The following is a 19,657-nucleotide window of genomic DNA, read 5'->3' as shown; positions in this document are numbered from 1 at the left end:
CACGACTGAGAACAGGTCTTGTGGATGGATGAAAGTCCATCCAAGGGATGAGCTGGAAGTTTTAAAGTGAACATCTAGCAAATGAGACAGAACTGTTTGCATCCTTGAAAAGGTGCTGGTAGAGTTTGGACACAAGTTATTAACAAAAATTGCTGGAAAGGAGGCTGTGAATTCGTGCTGCTGTGATAAAGGCAAGGGCTGGATATTTTGATGAAACTCGTACTGAGGCATTGCACCATTATATTCTTGTAATAAAAGTTTGAAAAAGCAGTGTATCGGAGGGCGGGCCCGAACTTCTGGCTCACAATTACTTCTTCAGAAATTGACTTTTACATAAAAGTAAATAGTCTATGTTAAAGCCTGTCAGATAATGTAATATGATAAAATGTACATTAAAAATGAAAAGTTCCAATATCCTCATCTTACAATAGCCTTTAATTTGTAGTAAAAGAGGCATTAAAGGCTCATAAAACAGGTTTACAGTACATAAAAGTCTGCTTAAGAATGTAAGTCTATGCCGATTACTATGTCACATTTATTATTATATATACTAAGGTATATACTGCACTGTTCATTCAAACTAATTCCACTTCTTTTATTTAAAAAAAAAAAATCATTGAATAAAAATAAAACCGCTGCAGCTCACATTAAGTGAGTTTAGTTTGCATTCTGAACAATATAATGCTATGGTGGTAATTTTGCAAGGACCCCTAACAACGTGTGTCGCTTTTTTGATGACGTAAGAGAACGGTGCGTTTTACGATCTCTGTAGCGGACACGTGGTTACGTGTCTATCTAAAAATTTTGATTCCGTTTTGTGTTAAAGTATTATACGAATGATAATGATTTCCTTTAGAAAAAGAATATTAACTGCGGTATTCAGGCACAACTGCAGACGTTTCTCCATATCGCGAAACACACAGGCAGAGAAAAAAGTAAGTTCAATTATCCTGATATTTTTTGTAGTAAGATAATATAGTTTAAAAGTAGAGCTCGGTATTTTTGTGTAGTTACCTACCTATGTACCAGTAGTCAGGTAGTGAGTTTCGATGGCCACGTTATCTAGCTGATTGGTTTGCTTTTTGTGTATGTTTAGAATCTGAAGTAAGTCTTAATATGTAAAATCAAAATTATTTCAGTGTCATGTTGGTACAGAAAATGGATGGATAGAAAGCATAAAGTAAGTAGTACTTGAATGACACAAAATTATATTCACAGGGCTTGGTCCTTGGCGTCTATGAAAAAGAAAAAGAAGATGAAAATCTGCGGTTCACAGACGCTGCCGAGACCTTTGACAGATCGCTCTCCGGAAGGCTGAGAGAGCTGCTATCGACGTCAGTTAATTACCATCCTCACAATTACGTTTGAATAATTGATCCAGATGTATTCAATGGTCTTACCAGAATTGTTGTTTTTTAGATCCGGACCACCTCTCAAAAAAGGAAAAAACCGAGTATTTTATGGAATTCATGAGGTATACAATAAAAATACAATGCATTTTACTTTACATCTGTGTTATATTTTTGTCTACAGTATTTGTTAAACTGCAAATACACTATTACAGTGTTTCTCTTCAGAAATGTTCATGTTATAGTTCGACCGAGGTAAACTTTTAAAATAAAATATTTGAATGTCTACCTTTGTTTTAGGAATTCCCCAGCGTGGTTGTTGTAGGGCTCGGTAAAAATGCTCCAGGAATATGCGATAAGGAGAACTGGGACATCTCCAAAGAGAATATTCGAGCTGCTGTTTCAGGTATTGTTATTATTATTATTAGAAAATATTTTAGCCAAGCTGTGCACTGTGAAATTGCACTGTATTTAAAGTGCATGTACAGTACGTGTTTGTATATATGTGTAGCCCTTTGCACCGTGGTTGTGGAATGGAATTTCATATCATTATACTGCCATATGTAGGAAATATGACAGTAAAGTTCACTTCACTTGACTTGTCTGTCTGTGGGGTGTCATTGTAGCCCTGTCTTGTCACCATGGTTACAGGGTGGTTTCCTCTGGATGCTCTGATCTCCTGTAGTGTATGGACATTGTCTGGTGAATTGGTGTCCCCAAGTTGACCTTTGCATTTACCGGAGCGTGTACAATATGAGAGGCCCAGTAGCAGACTGGCAGTCCATCACGGTGCCCCCTGCCTTGTGCTATTAGTGCCTGGGACAGGTTCTAGATGTGGACTTTTAGGATTGACTTGTATGATCATTTAAATATCAGTTAGGAGGTATGCTTGCTCAGAGGTTAACTTTCATAAAGTTAACCTGGCTTCAGAAAGCATGGGAACGGATGCAGCCAGGGGTGACATAGAAGCTGCAGATGACTGAGGGGCCTTCCTGGTTGTGTCAGCTGGCTGCAGGGTTCTGCAGGACCAGGAAGTCCCACTGGTGGAGGTGGACCCCTGCAGAGATGCTCAGGCGGCTGCGGAGGGAGCTGTACTCGGCCTCTTCGAATACGACGAGTTTAAGCGGAAGAAAAAGTTTGTGGTCAAAACTCAGCTACATGGCGAGTAAGTTCACATCATTTAAAAGCGAGTTTCCCAGTCTGGTGCTTGGGGACCCACAGATGGTCCACATTTTAGCTCAGGAACTGGGAGGGAGCGAAAACATGGCCTGGGGATGCCTAAGGACCGGATTGGGAAATACTGCTATGGATCACACTGTCAGTACCTGCTGTCGAGGTTGAATTGTATGTGAATGAAAAGTTTGGTTCTTTTTTAATATATTTAACATACTCTGAGGTTTACCATCAAATGATTAAAAGCTACAGTAGCCTTTTTCATCCTGTTTCCTATAGCCGGGAGTTTCCCAATCTCAGCTCCTGGAAGGGAGCAATAATATAATATGTGGATCGATTGTGGGCCCCCAAGGACGGGATTGGGAAACTGATTTAAAGGATTAATGCATTTAAAGACATGTTTGTTTGTTTGTATTAAGAACCTTTATGCAAACAATGTTGTTTTTTTTTTTTTTGACAACTAACAGTATTATTAGTAATACGAGTTGTGGTTTGAATCTGTTCCAGACCCCCAAATGAATGTCTATTTAAACTTATCTAACTAACTAATGAGATAAAGCATTAATAATCAATATGAAACTAATAAACATGAAAAAGAACACATATAAAAGCAATAAACATGAAATCAATGACAATTTCTGAGCACGTTACCTGTACTGAGGTGAGCTGATGGCGTACTGGAAGTGGCAGGTGGAGAGGAGGAAGGGTGGGGGGGTTATTGTTTGGGAGGGGAAACGCTTCTCCATCCCTACAAGTTTTAGCAGGAACTGTCGAGTTCCAAGATTCTGGTCGAGGTACGAGTAAAAAAAAAAAAAAAAAAAAATGCAACAGACCCGTTCCATGTCCGAGTTAAGAGGCGCTTGAGTTCCAAGGTTTTTGCTGCATTTGAAATGCGCTAACTTTTATTTTCGATTAAAATGTTTTGTCTCTTACATCTGATAAAGTGTTATCTTCTGTCTAGCTCTGACAATGCCGCTTGGGAAAGAGGAGTTTTATATGGAGAAGGACAGAATCTGGCAAGAAGATTGATGGAAGCCCCAGCCAATCACATGACCCCAAAGCTCTTCGCCGACACTATAGAGCAGAAGCTTGCGTCTCTGTCGGACAAGGTCACCATTTATAAGAGGTAGACTTATTGATGTCATCTGCTGTTTGTTTTTCCTGGACAAAGTAGCTTTGCAGCTTTAAAATCCTGTCTTGTGTCTGCAGAGACAAGTATTCAGTATTGTTTAAAACATAAACAGCTATTTATAAATGGTATTAACTGAGGAGCGTATTTAAGTATGATGGATAAAGTACAGTCTTCCACTCATCATTTAATCCCACTGCTATTTTGTTTTGTAATTTTTAATGTGAAGTGCTTGGTGATGAAGTTATGGCCGTAATAATACTGGTAATGCTGGTTTTACCGTAGACCTCAGTCTTGGATTGAGGAGCAGGAGATGGGAGCTTTCTTAAGTGTGTCGAGAGGCTCGGATGAACCACCTCTCTTTCTGGAACTTCACTACAATGGAAACCCGGACGCCAGTCAGCCTCCCCTCGTCTTAGTAGGGAAGGGAATAACTTTTGATAGGTAACGTGTGTTTTTTTTTTTCCTTTGGTATGCAAGTAGGTAAAATGGACACTTTTACACCTTTCACAGACAAGGTCACGAAGTGCTTTTACAGCAAATGAAATGTTAAAACAGACGAAGAATGGAGACAGGAACATAGTGACAATAAGCACCTGTCTAATTATAATGCCTCGAGTTACTCCTCAAATCAGCATAAAGCCGTCTAGATGGAAAATCGGGCAGTATAATGAAAGGAATAGCAGCAACTTAAGTGTGACAACAATCCATTAGAAGCTTTTATTAGCAGAAATGTCTTAAGTCACTTTTTAAAAGACTCCACACCGTCGGCACTATATTCCACAAAGTTGCGGACAGAAATCCCAAAGCTCGATCACCGCGAGTTTTCAGGTGGGTATGTGGGGGACAGTGGGTGATGGTGTTTGATGCTCACCACAGCGGTGGAATCTCCCTGAAGCCTTCCACAAATATGGACGCCATGAGAGCGGACATGGGTGGTGCTGCCACCGTGTGTTCATCCATCGTAACTGCCGCTGCCTTGAAACTTCCCGTCAACATCGTTGGTGAGTTCCTCAACTCCTCGAGTACTAAAAACAAACACTACATGGTGCGAAACACACTTAAAACACTAGGTAACACTTTACTTGAGGGGGCACAGATAATGTAGTAGTATAGTCTTACTTAATGTATTAAATAACCAGAAGTGTTAGTTATGTACTGATCCCGTGTATGATAATCATTAATCAGTCATAACTGTTCATGTGTTTCATGCAGTTACTGTATCTGTTCATGATTTGTACTTGAGTAGTAACTGAGTTACTAAGTTACTTGTGTCCCCTCAAGTAAATTGTTACCAAATACTATTTCAAATACATCATCAGAATCTGCTTATCACAAGCATGTAGATTAGTTGGAATTGATTTAACTTATTCTTCAGTTAATACTTTGTTGCCGAGTCAGTTGAGTCAGTAACTCCTTGGGTCACCTGCCTTCCTTGAACCATGAATACAAATATTGTATTTTCTGTAACTATTGTATTTGAACTCCTGCACTAGCCAAACCATCCCTTGTCAATGACGATATACAACATAGATCCTCGTTTAACAAGCATTGCCTTCACTGCAGTCTGGCTGGGAGAGATGCTTCTTTTTAGCCTCTGATCACCTTACTGTCTCAGGTCTGGCTCCTCTGTGTGAGAACATGCCAAGCGGGAGGGCGGCCAAGCCTGGCGATGTGGTCCGGGCGAAGAACGGGAAGACGATACAGGTGCGCTGATCTTCTTCGCTATTTTAATACGTATAGCATGCACAAATTATCCTGATGTTTCTAGGGAATGCTGACTAAATATTTTTATAACCCAGATATAATTCTTACAGAAGAGTCAGCGCTGGTCAATCCATTAGGCGACATAGGCAGCCGCCAAGCACTAGAACTGCGTAAATTCCCTAGAACTACTAAACCTGTGCAAATTTGCGTAAATTCCTTAGCACTTCTAGGCCTGAGCAGATTTGCGCAGAGCCATCAGCTCCACTGTCCTCCTGATTTTGATGTGCAAACCCACTAATCACCTATAAATAAAAGACTTGTAATGTATTTCATAATGTTTGACTTCTACGTATAGTCTTTAAACTGTATTTCATAGTGATGTGATTTTCATTAGATAATCATTCCAGACATTTTGACAAATCATATACCAGATACCGCTTGCATGTTTAATGAGTACGTACGTACTTCTGCCCACAAGAGGACGTCAACTGAGTAGGCGGTCCCTCACTGCAGCCCGGGACACATTCACGTTCACACTGCTATATGAATGTGGCCATACACATCCCAGACCAGCTCCGAATGTGGTTTGAGCGTTTGGATCTCAGTGTCTCCTCAGTGCGTTTTGGGTGTGTTCACACCTGTAATTAGCGCTGTCCACATTTGATCGGATCACCCAGGACTCATGTTAATACCAGGTGTGAAAAGGGCCTTTTGTCTCAGATGGGGGGACGTCGGCGGTAAATCTTTCCTGGGGTGTTGCCGAGCTTCAGCCAGTACTGAGAAGAGCTTTGCTGGTCCTTTTTACTATGATAAAAAAGTGGATCTTTATGTGTGTTTCAACAGGTTGACAACACTGACGCAGAGGGCAGGCTGATACTTGCAGATGCACTTTGCTACGCTCATAACTTTAACCCAAAAGCGATAGTTAATGCTGCGACCTTAACAGGTAAAGATGTCTAAGTGATTGTACTGTATACAGTTGCTATGCTTTTGAAGACCAGATGGTGTCCAGTATTCGGTGTGACTGAGCTGACAGAAGTTAGGATTGACCTGAGAATTAGGACAAACATCTCCTTCATCTACAGGGGCCATGGATGTGGCCTTGGGTTCTGCTGTAGCTGGAGTGTTTACCAATTCTGATTGGTTATGGAGTCTGCTGCAAAAGGTACCTGCATAAATGTCGTTTTCCACGACCCGGTACGGTGGCTCTGGGGTGCTGCTTCAACGCTCGGCTTTATTTCAGGCGAGCGTCATCACTGGAGACAGGGTGTGGCGGATGCCTCTGTTCCAGCACTACACCCGGCAGGTCACCGAGTCTCAGCTGGCAGACCTCAACAACGTTGGCAAATACAGCCGGTGAGTCAAGGGAGCAGTTAGGATTCTCATAAACACGGATGCTTCTCGCTTTCGCGATGGTCCGACTCGCGATATTCTGACTTTACGATGGTGCGATAGCGACGCACAGTCAACAGTCCTCAAACTTTTGGATTTTGATCCGTTCTCGAGCTAGCAATATGCCGTACGAAACTGTCTGCAGATAGCCATGCTTCCGGTCTCAGTAGCGATAGAGATCGTAATCATCTCGTACAGTGTTTAACATTTTGTACAGTGTTTAACAACATATCGTACAGTATTTTTTTTTTCTGTTTAAATTTTCAAGGCCCGTTATAACTACCTAACGCCCAAGTGTGTTATCATACTGTATTCATATTAAGATATTTTCAACTTAGGATGAGTTCTTCGGAACGTAACCTCATTGTAAGTCGAGTAGCATCTGTACTGATGTAAAGTCATATAAAATAGGATTTATATACAGTATATGCATACATGTGTAAGTATGTGTGTAACTGCTTTGTAAAACTCTTCGAAGAAGTTATTTCTGCGTATGATTTCTAAGTTTGCGTAGTTAATGATATAGCATCGCAGGAACAATTTTTAGTAGCTTGTTTTACTTTCTGTTAAACTCTTCTACCTGGGGGGGGGGGGATTGGGCTGGCCCTCAGGTCGGGGGGAGCCTGCACAGCAGCCGCCTTTCTGAAAGAGTTTGTGACCACGCCACACTGGGCCCACCTGGACATCGCTGGCGTAATGTCAAACAAAGACGAAGTTCCGTACCTGCGCAAGGGCATGTCTGGCAGGCCGACGCGCACGCTGGTGGAGCTCGCGGCTAGCCTGAGTAGCGAAGCTTGACATAACAAATATACATATAATTGTAGGACTTAATAATGTTATTAAATATCAATGTTATTAAATATGTACATAAATACTGTATTGACTAAGTTAAATACCTTGACAAACAACTGATGCGGTTTCAGATTGTCTTTGTTGATCATAAATAAAACTCCGAAACTTATCTGTCAGTTTAATCCACGTGATTTTATCTGCGTGAACATTTTCAAGTATTTCATGGAAAGACACTGGTCAGATTACTTTGGCAATCATTTGCATGCAGTAATAAAACAAGATTGATCCAATACTGAAGCAACTTGCAAATGATAATGAATTCAAGTATGTGTTCTTGTTGTCAAGTCTTTGAGTCTTCAAATTCAAGAAAACTTAATTTTAACTTGAGAGAAAATTAATGGTGCAGAAATATCTTACACTTGCTACTTTAAAATGTATATAAGCAAGGTACCAGAGAGAAATGTCTTCTCTGTAGCAGCCTTACAAAAATTAAAAGTAAATATAACATTAAATGCATTGCATAAGTATTGGATTTATTCTAAAGTGATTTGTCGAAAACCATCTCTTAAATGATGCATAGTCTTGAGACAGTGAGTGTGATTGTCTTTTTAAACTTGGAAAATATTAAAGAAAATTTACTTAACTCCACTTAAGACAACCTGCGGCCGAGCAAACTTTTAATGTGAAAAATTGTATTTATGTGTTTTTGTGAACATACAGTAGTGGTAGGGGGTCTCTATAGGTCTGGTCCATTTTGATGTGGGGGTCCCTGCTTTAAGGAAGTTTAAAAACCCATCTCTACTCACAGTGATGGAACAACTGTACACTGGGCCCTGGGGCAAAAATGGCCTGCCGCCCCCCCCACCCCTTTCCAAATTCATACCTAGGGCCTGCCTACGCCACGTGCAGCAGTAGCAGATGATAAAATTTAAGTAGCTTCCAAATATCATACCCATCATGCTCTGCAGTAGTTAGCCAATTCGACAAACATGCTTTTTTCGTTAAAAACACGCCTCGACAACATAATTTGACTGCCATACATTACAATCTATTATATTTCAAAATTGTTTTAAGTATTGTACCAAATATCTTCTTGTGTTGACCGCCACCATATGGAGATTGTATACATAATGTGGGAGATATAAATGTAGCATATTAGAATCACCTTCTCGCTTGAAGTTTACACAATACGCTCCTGTACGAGTCGCTAAAATTATCCTATTGCTCTGCGCATTTATTTAATTTATCTGAACTCACTGCCGGGTATCTGCGTAACAATCCCAGCATTAAAGTAACAAAAAAAAAACTCCCAGCATTAAATTAAAGTTTATTTACGGTTTGATAGGGAGAGCTGTCGTCACGTGACTGTGACGACTAACGGACACCCTACTGCGCATGTCCTGACGCCTCCGGTGGGGAGTCGCAGCAAATGGCGTCCTCCATGAGCGGGATGTTTTCTGGACAACAACCGACTGTCTCTCATCCTGCTGGGGCAGCTGGTGCCCCTGGGCCACCGGGCCTACTACCCGTTACTACCGGGAACAGGGGTCCGAACAACAGTACTTTGGTGGACGATCTGGAAGCTTCGTTCGAGGTAGTTACTAAGCAGGTATATCTGTATATTATTACTTGGCCTAAACTTTTGATGCTCCAGAGGAGACAATACGATCACCCAGTTGGTACCACAGCGAACTGAAATGCAATCGGTTCACGATTAATATGCTGTCTTTCTTTATTATTATGTCCCAGAGCTCACATTTTCTGTTTTGTTACTCATTGAAAATTGTTCTAGATTAAAAAAAAATAATCGTTTTTTTCGTGATTTTTATTTTTTTAAATGCAGTGATAAGTGGAATATGTTAAAATATTCTTGTTTGACTTGCAGGCATGTTTTGCATCCCTTGTGAGCCAGGACTATGTTAACGGAACCGATCAGGAAGAAATTAGAACCGGTAAGGAAAAGGTGCTTAAAATGATAAAATCAGTGTGTTATTGGGACATTGTTCAAAATTGTAATCAAATGCTGATTTTCGTTCACAGGAGTTGACCAGTGTATCCAAAAGTTCCTGGATGTTGCCCGGCAGACTGAATGCTTTTTTCTGCAGAAAAGATTACAGCTGTCAGTCCAAAAACCAGAACAGGTTGTAAAGGAGGTGAGCTTGTAGGTTACATGTTAAACAGTTTATTTTCCCCCCTCATGAAATATTATTTTGGCTTGGATTTCATTATGCCGTACTTTTCAGCTCTTGTTACAAGGCAATGTCTTTAGCAACTCCCGGTGTTTTTTGTTTTATCTATGGAATCTGTGTTTCCCTGAATATGCCATGAATATATGTCTCTCATCATCATTAACAATTTACCTCCCATTTAAAAAAAAATGCATAAACTTTGGATGATAAAACACCTGTTATGTAAACACAACTTCATAATTTTTAACTGGTTTTTATTTCATTTCCTTTTAGGATGTGTCAGAACTCAGAAATGAGCTTCAGAGAAAAGAGCATTTAATACAGAAACATCTTGCCAAAATTCATCACTGGCAACAAGTACTGGAAGACATTAACGTTCAACATAAAAAACCAACAGAACTTCCACAGGGCCCACTGGCATTCTTAGAACAGGCTTCCGCCAACATTCCTGCACCTATGAAACCAAACTGACTCGTGTGTGCTTGGAATTATGTAAAAAAAAAAAAAAAAAAAAAGCTGAAATTTAGTTTGTGTAAATATTTGATATGAATCAATGCATCATTCTTGGGGTTGCTAAATTCAGAATAAATTTTTTGAATTTGTACAGGTTGTTTTTTTTTGTATTTTGACATTGTATACTACAAACTATTTCATAAGAATGATATATCACTTCTTGATGTGATTGTTGGACTAAGCTAAAACACTCTGGTAAGTAAATAGTGCAGGTTATGTTAAAATTAGCCTTTGACCTAAGTGCCGACCTGAAAAGTAGAAAATTAAATATTTGTCATGGTGAGATGAAGGAATAAAGAATGTTGAACCCCAGTGTGTGATATTTCAGTGTATATTATACTTCACTTACTGCTTTTGATTGCTCTTCAATAGAAAATGTCCCTCAAGTTATCAGTGTCATATACAATGTTAATATATAACTGCTTGAGACTTTATTTGGAGACTGAGAAACCCTCGGTATTGGCAAGTATAAAACATTAACGATGCAAATACATTCTGGCCAGGAATTACTAAGAGGTACATCATTCTAGTGTTTCTGGTAATAGAATAAATTGATTTCTATCAGGATAAAGGGCTATATGTTCTTTTTATTGACTATGATGGAGAGGACCAGGTTTTATTCCCTTTAAGAAGGCGAATCTGCACGCATATTTACATGTAAGTATTACCTTTCAAATAGTCTGTAGGGTTTGCAAACTGCTCCAACGCTTTGCTTGATGTAGCTAATTTTAGGCTTACAATGGAATAATATAGATTTGCCGTAAAATATATTTCGTGAGAGTCTGAGAGCGTAAGTGTCACTCCAGATGCGACTTACATGACGCTTTTGTTAACTTTTGGTCAATTTTGTGATACATCACATCATTGTGATTACAACGCAAATGAGCAGAAGAAGCAATATAGCATCCAGCATTGTACACAGTTGCTGCAAGATAAAAAGTACGCCATTTCGGGCAAGAAAACACTATTTTTCTCTAACTACAGCTACCGGAAGTACCACCTCCTACTTCCGTCTGAAGTATGGCGAGCCAATCAGAGGCCCGCTGTATTTGAACATAGGGCGCTTACCATAGCTCGAAAAAACGGACTGATCGGCGCCCGTTTTCACTGTTCCTAATTGTCTGGTAAGTTAGCTATTTATAATTTTAAATGTCATTGTCCGCTGCTAATTAAATTAGCACTTAGAGAATCTGTATGGCAAGAACAATTGAAATTTTGCGAGTTCCGGCGTATATGTCCTTTGTTGTTCGTGTAGTCGAAACTAGCTAGTTAGCTTTGGTATCTGTGTTACGTACTGATGTTATTGGAAAGGGGTTTGATTAATATTGCCCTCTAAGAAGTTTTCATAAATTGGCAAAACATATTGCTTAAGCTGATAAATATGCTTTTGTATTGATATAATATTCTTTCTTCACGTTGTCCATTACATTTATTAATTGTATAACCATGGAGCTAAAAGACTCAACGCGGTATTTTACCAAATATTTTGCAAAGCTGAAAAAAGTGAATTTATGTAAAAAAGTTTATTCATGAGGAAAATGGTTCCGTAATTCCTGCTTTTTTGTCAGTTAGGTACGTCTTTGGAGGGGGTATTGGAACCTATACCAACCATTCGTAAGTAGACACACTTCATTTTGCTTCCTGATTTTAAGCTTTAGGTTTTAGCTGTGTAATAGTTATTTTGATTCATATGTATTTATTTTTTGTTACTGAAAAATACACAGTATAAATAAACAGGAAAAAAAAACATTTTATCGTTAGGTCTCTTCTGTCGGGGATTTAACCAGATATTCTGTCATATCTGTCATGAATATGTATATATGTCATGAATTTTAATAAATCAAGGAAATTATTTCATGAAAAAACAGTATCTGTCATAGCCAATTTTTTCTAACTTAATGATAGGTGGTATCCATTTATATATAGATGGAAATGTCAGTGTTGCGGCTTTTATGTTCTAAACGTGTTTCAAACAACTTAAAATTGAATAATTTTGGTCATAACGTCAATATTGTATTTCAGTCCTTCACGGGCCATTAGCAGCATTGCAGAAATGACTACGTGGAAGAGAAATGCTTTGGTTCTAAGAACTTATGGCAAGCACAAAACTAAGGTGGAGACGTGGTTGTCTCCTGATGCCAGAAAGAAAGCTTTCTCAAGCACTTCTTCGTCCGATCTGTCATTCGGTGAGCTGAGCAACATCATAAACCTTCGACGGAAAATGTGAGTTAATTTTTTTATAAGACAGACATGCTTTTCCACCTTTCCTTTAAGCTGTTTTATCTCTACAGTTGATTGTATCCCACGTTTGACTGGGTGACCACCTTTTTCTACAAACAGACTCCATTGTAGCTCCTTGTCCTGTCTGTGCCATCTTTGCAAATTTTGATACGGATTCTTTTAATTCTCAGGAAGAGAACCCAGTCTACTGCATATTCAAAGTCAACACGAATAGCAAAGCAGAAGGCCCTGACAGCTTTGAGACTGATCGACAGTGATGAAGAGAATTTTTTCATCCCAGACACTTATCACGGCCCTGGTGGTCAGAAAAGGTAGGACAATTAATCGAAGTGAGTTGGACTCAGGGGCATACAATTTGACGATATTAGATCATGGACGATAAAGATGTCTCCGCAATCTGCATTTACGGGGAGGTTGTTAGTATTGCGCTAAAGTGCACATTCTGCCAGTGGCAGTTCTATGGCTCATGCGCACATCTAAAGTTGTTTTTATCAGCAAATCTGTTTTGACACACCAAAAATAGCAAACAATAACTAGTGTCTTGGATTTTTTTCCTCTCCCCCTTTTGCACCCTTCATGCAATGAGCAACATGCCACACATTCCCTTTTCCCATGGACAACATGGAGGAGTTGGTCCCTAAAAAGAATTTGTCGTTGATAATATGGAACTTGTTTGGATTTTCCAAAACTGACACAACACAAATGACAGCTATTTTTAAATGAGTTTGGTTGTACTGTTCAAAAACTTGCAAAATATACTTAAAAATGAACATGGTAATAGAATCGTGATAAGAGCGTGAATCATCGTGATATTTTGCCATATCGCCCACCCCTCATTCCACTTATGATAGTTTGCTGTGTATGACAGTCCATGCGACATGCCACTGCAATAGGCATTCACGTATTGAAATCTATAGTTTTAAAATGGGCCTTTTATTATCAAGTGGTTTAATTTAAAATTAAATTAAGGGTGGTTTTCTATTAACAGAAGCAGTAACCCGTCCACAAAGGGAATTTCAATCCAGACAAAAAGAAAGGGTCCGGTGACATTACATACTTCTGAAAGTGAAGATGACAAGCCAAACAGAAGAAAGAAACCCAGATTTGGATCAGAACAAGGAAAGACAAGTGAGAACATAAGTGAAAAATGTGTGAAGTAAGGATCTTTTTTTCTACTTGCATATTCTCATGCAATTCAGTAAATTTAGCACTTATCAGATGGCCTTCCACACCGGGTCATTACATTCGTGAAAAGAACATTCAACTCCATCTTCTTTCCCCCTAAAGGTCTAGTAATGTTGAAGGTCTACCTTCAGCCTCAGGAAAGTTTGTCACTGATCGAAGAAGAATGAATTTAAAAAAAAATAATGGCGCAAAGGTAAAAAGAATGAAGACAAAACCAAATGTAAGAAATGTCACTTCAGTCTTGCTTAAATTATCTGTGGAAGTGCTTTCATCTTTGCAGTGTTTTCTGTTGTCTTTGCTCATTCACTGTGTTCTGAATCTTTCTCCTATAGGCCTGTATCTTTAACAGCAGCCTTGATTCAACTAATAACTTTGTGAACAGCCCACATTTTCCTCCTCAACGTGTTGCTACAAGGAAAGCCTCTCAACAAAAAGATGACATGTTTTTGGACAGTGCAAGATCTGAAATTGACTGTGCATTCTCAAACCTTACCCATATGGAAAATATTACAAAGAATGTATCAATGTGCAGGACAGCTGATGGAACATCCAAAAGCTGTTATAAAAAGCCCTTGCTGTCCAGTACCCCTTCTCTTTCACATAAACTTAATTACAGGCATTGTGATCCCTCTATCAGTAAAATATCCTTCAACAACAATGATGATGAAGATGATGCCTTAAGGTCCAATGTGGAATCTACATTAAGCAAACCACCACAGTTACAAATCTCAGAGCACGTAAGCCTTAGTGAAATAGCTAGAGAGCTGCGTAACTCTCGGAAAAATAGCACAAATTCCCAGCACGGCAAGAAACTTTCTCATGTGGAGAATAGAGTTGAAGATAAAGGTGAAACAACTCATGGACGTCTATTAGAAACCAATTTTTCTGTAGAGTCCAGCCAAGACTGTAATTTTGTGTCCGTTAACACTTCTATAGATTCTCTTGTCTCAAGTCTGAAAGAATCATGCAGAACCTTCAAGCCTAATGTATGTTTAGAAAGAATTGAGGTCTCAAATTTCCATCTGAGTCACATCTCAAATGAGGGAGAAGTGTACTTCACATCCAGTGATTGTGAGATGGATTTTAGTTGCCATCAGTCTGGAAGCAAATTACATGGTGCAGTGGAATTAAGAAAGGAAGACTGTACTAATATGGGTAATGCATGTCAGACTGAAGTTAATGAGGTAAATAATCAAGGATTGGAGTTGGAGTTAAATGATTTTAAAAACAAAGTGAGCCCCTCTGTGGTATACATATCAAAATCCACTAATTCATTGTCAAACCGTGAGCTTCAAAGTGAAGGGGGAGATGTTTTGGAGCCCTCCTATAACTTAAACAGTGTTTCTGACTGTGACAAACGAGCAAATGGACACCTAGTTACTGAATACTGCATGGACGTATTTGCTGAAATGGTACAAGAGGATAGAAGTGAGCCTTGCCGAGGTATTTTACCTCCAGTAGATGATTCCCAAATACCAAGTGGTGGCTCTCTGTCAGTGGGATCACCTGAGGCTGTTTTGAAGGAGAGATGCATTTCCCTACAGCCCACCGTAAAACTCAAATGTCTCGACCTTTCCAAGTACGACTACAACAGCAGAGGCTCGCAAGCAGAAGATGGCTTTGATTCTAACCCTAGGCACAGTTTTCGGGAGGAAGGAAATTGCACGGTGAAGGTGTCAGGCGTCGAGGCAGAGATGTTGGTTGGTTGCTCTGGAGAGGAAGGAGTGGGACATGAGCTGAACAGCAGGGACCAAAACTTACGGCTCCGCAGGCAATTGAGTTCCATGTTTACTTCAGGAACGGCTAGGGTGGAAAGTCTTCTCGATTCTCCCCCCGGTGGTAAACGGGACGTTAGTACATTGAGAGTTCAAGAGTCTGCCAAGGACAAGCAGGGGACGGGAAGAAAAGCCTGCGTCAGTGGGTTGAGTGTGAGCAGATGGACCAAGAAAAGTCATCAGGGACCTAAGCAAAGCCTTACAAAGTCACTCCTGTCAAAGACACAAGATCACCCCTATGATTCCAGATTTGGACTCAACAGGAAATGTTTTGTAAGTGTACTATGTTATATAATGTAACTCAAGTAATAAGGATATGTTTTTTTTTTTTTTTTTTAAGTGGAAGAAATTGATGCCAATTTTGGTTGGATCACACGTCTTTCTTTTTAATTTATTGAAAAATGTCTTTTTCCAGGATACGATGAACAGCTGGTTGCACGGTACCAGTGATCTGTTTCCTGGAACATCGATGCACTCGGAGTCCATGAACGTATCAACGTTTTTGGCCGGCCTGGGTCCAGATTGCCTGACCACTCACACCTGGAGCAGACTTAAAGCAGCTCTGTCAGTTCATAAGAAGAAGAAGGGTAAGGAATAGTAGATCAAGGCAAACTGTAACAGTGTCTGTCTTCAGAACTGTCACTTCCTTACTGTGCTGTTGAAACATGTTAAGTATTTTTCAGTAACTTTATGTGTTGTTTTGTTGAATGTTCTATTTTTACATGTTAAATTGTGATGTCAGGATTATTATGTCAAATGGGTGCTTGAAAGTTCAAGCTCTCATTCTGTTACAGCCTTTCTCACACCCAAAAGGCAGCTTCTTTCCCACAACCAGTCCAGTGAGTCTGAGTTGTTGGACGTGAGCAGCGATTTTCTGACTGCTGGGTGTTCCCCACACTCTACCCTCGTGATGTCGCGCCTGCTGAAAAGTCCAGAGGGCCCCCATTTGGTGAGTGTCTATATTCATAACTGGCCCCCCACTCCTGTCTCGAAGCGAATGCGAACAAGCATTTCATATTCCATAATCTGAATGTGGAGAGAACTCACAATTTATATCATTGTTTTCCCCCTCCCTCCAAGGTTTATTAGAAAATGCCAAAATGACATGCAATGCCGAGTAGGCTTGCTGTTTAAAAATCCTTAGTATGGTTACATGAAAATACCCCACATGGTGGAGAAAATGGCTTACATCTGCTGTATTTATACTAGCAACTGATTGAAAGTCATTAAATTAGTTGTTTTATGGCACAAACATTTTATTATTATTAAATGTTCAGTGGAAAGTAGTACACAATTCTACATGTTCTCTGTCTTGCATCCTGGTATTGGTCCTGGATCTAATTTGATAGTTACTGAAAATGGATGGTTTCAGGTCAGGTTCAAGTTTTTGTGGTGGTGCTGCTTTTCCTGGTCTGGGTCATAGGTAGGGTGTGTATCTCATGCAGCATTGGTCACCAGACTAATTGGTGCAAATCTAGTAAAACGTCATTTGAGCAGAGGTGGACATTTCAGGTCCCAGAAAGTAAAAATCCAAACCGGGATTTTGTTTCAACCAACCAGCTGAGTACTCTGTGACTGTGACTCTTCATGCTCAACTGGTTAGTTGAAACAAAATCCTGGTTTGGATTTTTACTTTCTGGGACCTGAAATGTCCGCCTCTGCGTTTGAGTGTATTGATGGTACAGCAATGGAAACTTTCAGGGTTTGACCTCTGACACTTTTTTTTGTTTAGGACATCACAGATGCAGAAAAAGTTTACCAAGAGTGCCAGCAGGAAGGCCCAATTACTTTTGAAGAGTGCATTACACCACAAAGAATGAAGCGGTGCAAGAAGATCGGTGAGGGTACATTTGGAGAAGTGTTTTCAACCATCGGGGACTCCATGGAAACTGTGGCGTTGAAGGTAGGTACTCCATTCATTTCCTCCCCAATATTACATACTAGAAGCACCAGCTCTGAACATGGCTGTATTGGGATCTATTTGACAGATAATTCCCATTGAGGGTAACCAGAAAGTGAATGGAGAAGACCAGAAGACATTTGGTGAAGTGCTTCACGAAATAATTATTTCAAAGTATGTTCACTTTCTTGTGATATTAAAAATAAAGGGGATAAATTTACCCAGTTTTTGAATACTGAAATATTCCAGGTATTAAATTCACTAGATTGTTGTTCATAAAGAACTTTGACATGAAATGTTTTCTTTCAGAGAGCTTAGTAGCCTGGATGAACGAGAAGCAAACCAAACAAAAGGTTTTATAGGACTGAAAAAGTAAGTCATTTTTAAAATTCTTTTAGGATCGTGAATTTCCAGCAATTCCGAATAAATATAGTGAAAAGGTGGAATTCATGCTTAAAGGTGTTGTTTTCAGCCTACATTGTGTGCGTGGATCTTACCCTGAGTTACTCCTGAAAGCCTGGGACAAGTTTCACAAGCAGAGAGTATCGGAGAATGATCGTCCTGGTAAGCTGTTGCCGAATGCCTTCCTGTTGTGAAATGGTATTCGTACTGCCAGTGAATTTTTGCTGGAGGGTAAATATTTGTTTCCATATTCTCAGATTTCTTTGGGGAGGATCAGATCTTTGTCATCCTGGAATTTGAATTTGGTGGTAGCGATCTGGAGAGCATGAACGGCAAGGTAGTTTTACAATTCCATGTTTTTCCCCACTAACGTTTTGCTATTCGTGTTTTTCGCTATAAATTTTGTTTACGAACAAAATGGTTTTTAAGGGGATTTTGAAATATTTCTTTTTTTATTTTTTAAATTTCTTCTAAAATATCGGCAGATTTCGTCTCTGGCTCATGCAAAAAGCCTTCTGCACCAGGTCATTGCTGCTCTTGCTGTAGCTGAACAAGCCCTGTGTTTTGAGCACAGGTAAGGACGTAGTTGTGTGTGTGTGTGTGTGTGTGTGTGTGTGTGTGTGTGTGTGTGTGTGTGTCCCCCTTTCCCATCATAATGTACATTTACAAAGGAATGTATTTAAGTGGTTAACTTGGATTCTGTTGAGAATGTATCAGATTTGTTAAATGTCATATCAATGGCAAGCCTTAATTGCATTGTGTGATGGTAACTGAATGTTTTCCTCCATAAGGGATTTGCACTGGGGTAATATCCTAGTGAAGAGCACAAAGGAAAAGGAATGGACGTTCATGCTGAACGAGGTGCCACACAGAATTGAAACCAAAGGTGTCCTTGTCAACATCATTGACTACTCCTTATCAAGACTTGAAATAGGTCAGTGCTCCTACCTCTTTCTGGAAATAATAATAATAAAAAAAATTATGACAAACTTTTTGTAAACCTAATCTGAATTGAAACAAACACAGATAGAAACCTGAACTTTCATTTATAGATGATCTGACGGTCTCCTGTGACATTTCTGCTGATGAGGAACTCTTTATGGGGACGGGTGACTATCAGTTTGACATTTATCGCAAGATGCGGGAGGAGAACAAGTGAGTTTAGATTGTATTAGATCTGTGATACAATGTTACTTTGCTGGTTAGTTTAATATTAGATGCTATGTTTCCTTTTTTTCAACAGCAATAGCTGGAATGAATATAACCCACATACAAATGTGCTGTGGCTCCATTACCTGGTGGACAAACTGCTTTCCATGAAATACCAGCAGAAGACACTTTCAAAACCCATGAAGGACCTGAAGAAACGCCTAACTGGTTTCTATAATGAGGTGCTGGGATTCAACTCTGCAACTAATGTCTTAGAATGCTGCAGTCTGTTTCAGTGACACTGTTGTCCTCTTCAATTGTACATTTGGTTTTTCCTCAGCTCAAGGTTTAGATATCTGTAATATAAATGTTTTGAAGAAAATACATTTTATAATATAAAGCCTTCAGTGATTGAGTGATTATTAATAAACCTAATTACATTTTAATAAAACAAAATTTGGAATTTTGTAGGTAGAAAATGTCACATTATACCAAATGTTCTATGCCAGTGTTTCCCAACCCAGTCCTCAGGGAACCCCGGACAGTCCACGTTTTTGCTTCCTCTCAGCTCCCATGCACTTGTACCAGGTATTCGGTGTTCCTGATTGGCTGGGAGCTGGGAGGGAGCAAAAACGTGAACTGTCCGGGGTTCCCTGAGGACTGGGTTGGGAAACACTGTTATATGCTGTATAACTTTTACAAAAAAAAAAACTATATCCACTATGCCACTGCTTCTCAACACTGAAACTATACAACTGCAA

At 39.6% G+C, this 19,657-nt stretch overlaps 3 protein-coding genes across 5 annotated transcripts; all 3 read left to right on the top strand.

Annotated features, from left to right (window-relative positions):
* Nucleotides 1–739: 739 nt before the first annotated feature.
* On the top strand, nt 740–7,711 carry lap3 (leucine aminopeptidase 3). The gene is made up of 13 exons (XM_023799466.2): nt 740–935; nt 1,219–1,334; nt 1,420–1,474; nt 1,650–1,755; nt 2,355–2,514; nt 3,484–3,648; nt 3,937–4,095; nt 4,531–4,655; nt 5,270–5,358; nt 6,202–6,304; nt 6,444–6,523; nt 6,602–6,714; nt 7,362–7,711. The coding sequence occupies exons 1-13, from the start codon at nt 837–839 to the stop codon at nt 7,546–7,548; spliced, it is 1,557 nt and encodes a 518-aa protein (XP_023655234.2). The 5' UTR covers nt 740–836; the 3' UTR covers nt 7,549–7,711.
* A 1,182-nt stretch (nt 7,712–8,893) lies between these two features.
* Nucleotides 8,894–10,556, top strand: med28 (mediator complex subunit 28). 2 transcript variants are annotated; one of them, XM_023799468.2, is made up of 4 exons: nt 8,894–9,136; nt 9,428–9,494; nt 9,583–9,695; nt 10,005–10,556. In XM_023799468.2, exons 1-4 carry the CDS (start codon nt 8,972–8,974, stop codon nt 10,200–10,202), a joined length of 543 nt encoding a protein of 180 aa, XP_023655236.1. In that variant the 5' UTR covers nt 8,894–8,971; the 3' UTR covers nt 10,203–10,556. The 2 variants fall into 2 exon arrangements, with proteins under 2 accessions (XP_023655236.1, XP_023655235.1); XM_023799467.2 differs by having other exon boundaries at nt 8,895–9,151.
* A 716-nt stretch (nt 10,557–11,272) lies between these two features.
* On the top strand, nt 11,273–19,296 carry haspin (histone H3 associated protein kinase). Of its 2 annotated transcripts, none has more exons than XM_023799170.2 (17): nt 11,273–11,368; nt 12,267–12,467; nt 12,656–12,796; nt 13,474–13,641; nt 13,773–13,863; nt 14,003–15,718; nt 15,861–16,032; nt 16,240–16,394; nt 17,178–17,348; nt 17,434–17,519; nt 17,655–17,717; nt 17,818–17,909; nt 18,005–18,084; nt 18,233–18,321; nt 18,539–18,681; nt 18,800–18,902; nt 18,991–19,296. In XM_023799170.2, exons 2-17 carry the CDS (start codon nt 12,298–12,300, stop codon nt 19,193–19,195), a joined length of 3,645 nt encoding a protein of 1,214 aa, XP_023654938.2. In that variant the 5' UTR covers nt 11,273–11,368; nt 12,267–12,297; the 3' UTR covers nt 19,196–19,296. The 2 variants fall into 2 exon arrangements, with proteins under 2 accessions (XP_023654938.2, XP_023654937.2); XM_023799169.2 differs by having other exon boundaries at nt 13,773–13,890.
* The last annotated feature ends 361 nt before the right edge of the window (nt 19,297–19,657 follow it).

Source organism: Paramormyrops kingsleyae, chromosome 25 (genome assembly GCF_048594095.1).
Source record: "Paramormyrops kingsleyae isolate MSU_618 chromosome 25, PKINGS_0.4, whole genome shotgun sequence".
NCBI lineage: Eukaryota > Metazoa > Chordata > Actinopteri > Osteoglossiformes > Mormyridae > Paramormyrops > Paramormyrops kingsleyae.
Note: the sequence above shows the minus strand (reverse complement) of the source record. Positions and strands in the feature narration are given on the sequence as shown.

Excerpts from the sequence above, each read along its gene's own strand:
- haspin (XM_023799169.2), top strand. The coding sequence starts at position 12,298 with ATGACTACGTGGAAGAGAAATGCTTTGGTTCTAAGAACTTATGGCAAG. Across the intron at positions 18,085-18,232 it reads TGGAGAGCATGAACGGCAAG|ATTTCGTCTCTGGCTCATGC; the intron begins GTAGTTTTACAA and ends AAATATCGGCAG. Across the intron at positions 18,322-18,538 it reads GCCCTGTGTTTTGAGCACAG|GGATTTGCACTGGGGTAATA; the intron begins GTAAGGACGTAG and ends TTCCTCCATAAG.
- lap3 (XM_023799466.2), top strand. The coding sequence starts at position 837 with ATGATAATGATTTCCTTTAGAAAAAGAATATTAACTGCGGTATTCAGG. Across the intron at positions 1,475-1,649 it reads TATTTTATGGAATTCATGAG|GAATTCCCCAGCGTGGTTGT; the intron begins GTATACAATAAA and ends CCTTTGTTTTAG. Across the intron at positions 4,656-5,269 it reads ACTTCCCGTCAACATCGTTG|GTCTGGCTCCTCTGTGTGAG; the intron begins GTGAGTTCCTCA and ends TTACTGTCTCAG.
- med28 (XM_023799467.2), top strand. The coding sequence starts at position 8,972 with ATGGCGTCCTCCATGAGCGGGATGTTTTCTGGACAACAACCGACTGTC. Across the intron at positions 9,152-9,427 it reads TCGAGGTAGTTACTAAGCAG|GCATGTTTTGCATCCCTTGT; the intron begins GTATATCTGTAT and ends TTTGACTTGCAG. Across the intron at positions 9,696-10,004 it reads CAGAACAGGTTGTAAAGGAG|GATGTGTCAGAACTCAGAAA; the intron begins GTGAGCTTGTAG and ends ATTTCCTTTTAG.